The following is a 2508-nucleotide window of genomic DNA, read 5'->3' on the forward strand; positions in this document are numbered from 1 at the left end:
GGACCCCTCCCCTTTCGCTCCGCGGGGACCCCCCGCCTCCCCTTTCTCCGAGTAGGGGGGACCCTCCGCGCGGGGAGAGGGGGAGCGGGTGGTCCCTGCGTCGCCCGGCTCTGCACAAAGCGCCCTTCTTCCCGGCGCCCCTCCCGCTCTGCCCGAGCCCCCCCGCCCGTCGGGGGATGCCAAGGGGGGGTCACCCCTCGCCTTTGTACCCGGCTCATGCAATCCCCTGCATCCGAGGGCGCGGACTGCCGTGACCCCTGAATGAGGAGAGTTTTGGGTAAAGAGGGGGTCCTCCCTCATCTTTGTGCCCACTGCAGGCCCTCAGCATCCCGGGACAGGGGCTGCCACGACCCCTGAATGAGGGGAGGGGCACAAGGGGATCGCCCGATCTATGCAGCCCCCCAGATCACAGCATGGGGACCACTGTGACTCCTCAATGAGTGGAGAGGCAAAGGAGGGTCACTTGGCTCACGTAGCCCTGTCTCCCAGGGTGTGGACTGCCATGACCCCTGAACGAAGGGTGGGGAGGCACAGTGGGATCACCCCCTTCTGCCACTCACTGCACCCTCTGCAATTCCCAGGGCACTGACCACCATGATCTCTAAATGGGGAGGGGGCTGCTCTGCAACCTGCAGCTTGATGGCCCTGCATGGAGACAGGGATGGGGACGCTTTCTCTTCCCCCCCCTTCCCGTGTGACAGTCCCGTGGGGCACTGGCTGTGGCTGCATCCTGCTCCCTGCTGGCACGTGACGGCTGTGGGTGCTGACTGTCCCCTCTCTTCTTCCCAGTCGCTGCTTTTCCTGGGCTTGGTGGCTGCTGTCTGCCTCGGCCTCAACCTCCTCTTCCTCACCGTCTACCTGATCTGCTTGTGCTGCTGCAAGAGGCACCAGGAGCCCGAGAGGAAGCGACCCCACTCCTGCTGTGTCACCTGGATGGCTGTCACTGCCGGGCTCATCTGCTGGTGAGGACTGGGGTGGGGACACGGGGCTGTCCCTCCATCACCGAGGGGGCTCTGTGCTCCCACCATTAATCACTTTAATTAGGTCTGTGCAATTAAATATAGTCCATCCCTTCCTTCTTGGGCATAGCCACCCATGCTGGGGCAGCCCCGGGGAGCAGCTGGGCAGCCCTGTCCCTGTCCCCACCATGGCCAAGCCTCCTTCCCAGCTAATCCCGGGTGGGATCGGGGCCGGGTCGCTAATCCCAGCCCGGAGCAGATGGTGGGTGGCAGCGTGACCCAGCTGGCAGGCCCCACGTGCCCGGCGTTAATTGCAGCCGGAGCAATTAAATGAGGGGGCACTGCTTCGCCTGGCAGCGCTCTGGTGGCTTCCCAAGCCCTTCTCAGGAGGACCCCTGCCAGCCACCCGTGTGTCCCCCAGCAGACCTGGCACGGGACACGGGGCCCTTCGGCTGCCCCGCTATGACCCACCCACCAGACAAAGGGGCTGGTTTTCCTGGGCAGAGCAAGCTGATGCCTGCAGGCGTTGGACAGAGCTGGGAAATGGCACTAATGAGCTTGGCGTGTTCCCCCCCGGGATCCTCCTGCTGCTCCAGCCTCAGGGCACCCACCAGCAGGCAGCAAGTGTTCATCCTGCAGCTCCCCAGGGGCTCTGAAACCCCCCCTGGCAGGCAGGCTGAGCCAGTTTGCAGCTGCTAAAGGCCAAACCGTGGCCAACGTGCCGGTGTCTGTGTTTTACCAGCGCGTGCCGTGGGGGAGGAGAGGGCACCGCGCGCCGGCCACGTGCTGGCATGTGTCTGTCTGGCCAGGGCAGGGACACGTCCCTCAGAGCTGGCTCCCACCTCCAGCCTGGCATTGCTCACTGGCACACCAGATTCCAGGGAGCACCAAAGTGGCTGGGGAGAGCTCACCAGGGGGCCTGGGCAGCCATGGCACAGCCCCCAGCCCCACCGCCTGCCACCCCCCCTGGGGCTGAGCCCAGGAGCAGGTTTATTCAGGAATCCCTTCCCGTGGATTCCCCCAGTCTGCTTTGCCCAGCCCCTCTGCCCTCAGTCTCCTGGGGTTTGGCAGGAGCTTCAAACCCACCATGTCCAACAGATGGACCAGCTCTGGGCTTGTGTCCCCCCAGCCCCACAGGCACAGCAGGGAGCAGGTCCACATCCCCATGCTGTCCCTGCTTTGGCCCTGCCCTGCCAGGAACAGGGGGTCCCCACATCCTCCCTGGTCCCGAGGCAAGGCACCCGTGTTGGGGTGAGCATCTCCCCCCCCTCTAACAGGGGGACCCCTCTCTGCCCACAGCGTGGCCGTCGGCATCGGCTTCTACGGGAACAGCGAGACCAACGACGGGGTCTACCAGCTGCTCTACGCCCTGGACCACGCCAACCACACCCTGACTGGCATGGACTCGCTGGTAGGGCCACGGGGCAGGCTCCCCCCATCCCATCTCCTCCCTGTCCCCCAGGGTCACATCCATCCCCCATCTCGGGTTTGGTTAAAGCACCGTGGGAGCCTCCAGCTGGAGGGGCTTGGGCATCCTGCGCTTGCTGGA

At 65.2% G+C, this 2508-nt stretch overlaps 1 protein-coding gene across 1 annotated transcript in view; it reads left to right on the forward strand.

The window, feature by feature from the left end:
- Positions 1–933: 933 nt before the first annotated feature.
- The window catches only part of TTYH2 (tweety family member 2), a 7934-nt gene continuing 6359 nt past the window's right edge, over positions 934–2508 (forward strand). The window contains 2 exon segments of the mRNA XM_010002807.1: positions 934–962; positions 2259–2370. Of these exon segments, the coding sequence (XP_010001109.1) occupies positions 934–962; positions 2259–2370 (141 nt within the window).

This window comes from Chaetura pelagica, unplaced genomic scaffold (genome assembly GCF_000747805.2).
Source record: "Chaetura pelagica isolate M959 unplaced genomic scaffold, ChaPel_1.0 scaffold47, whole genome shotgun sequence".
NCBI lineage: Eukaryota > Metazoa > Chordata > Aves > Apodiformes > Apodidae > Chaetura > Chaetura pelagica.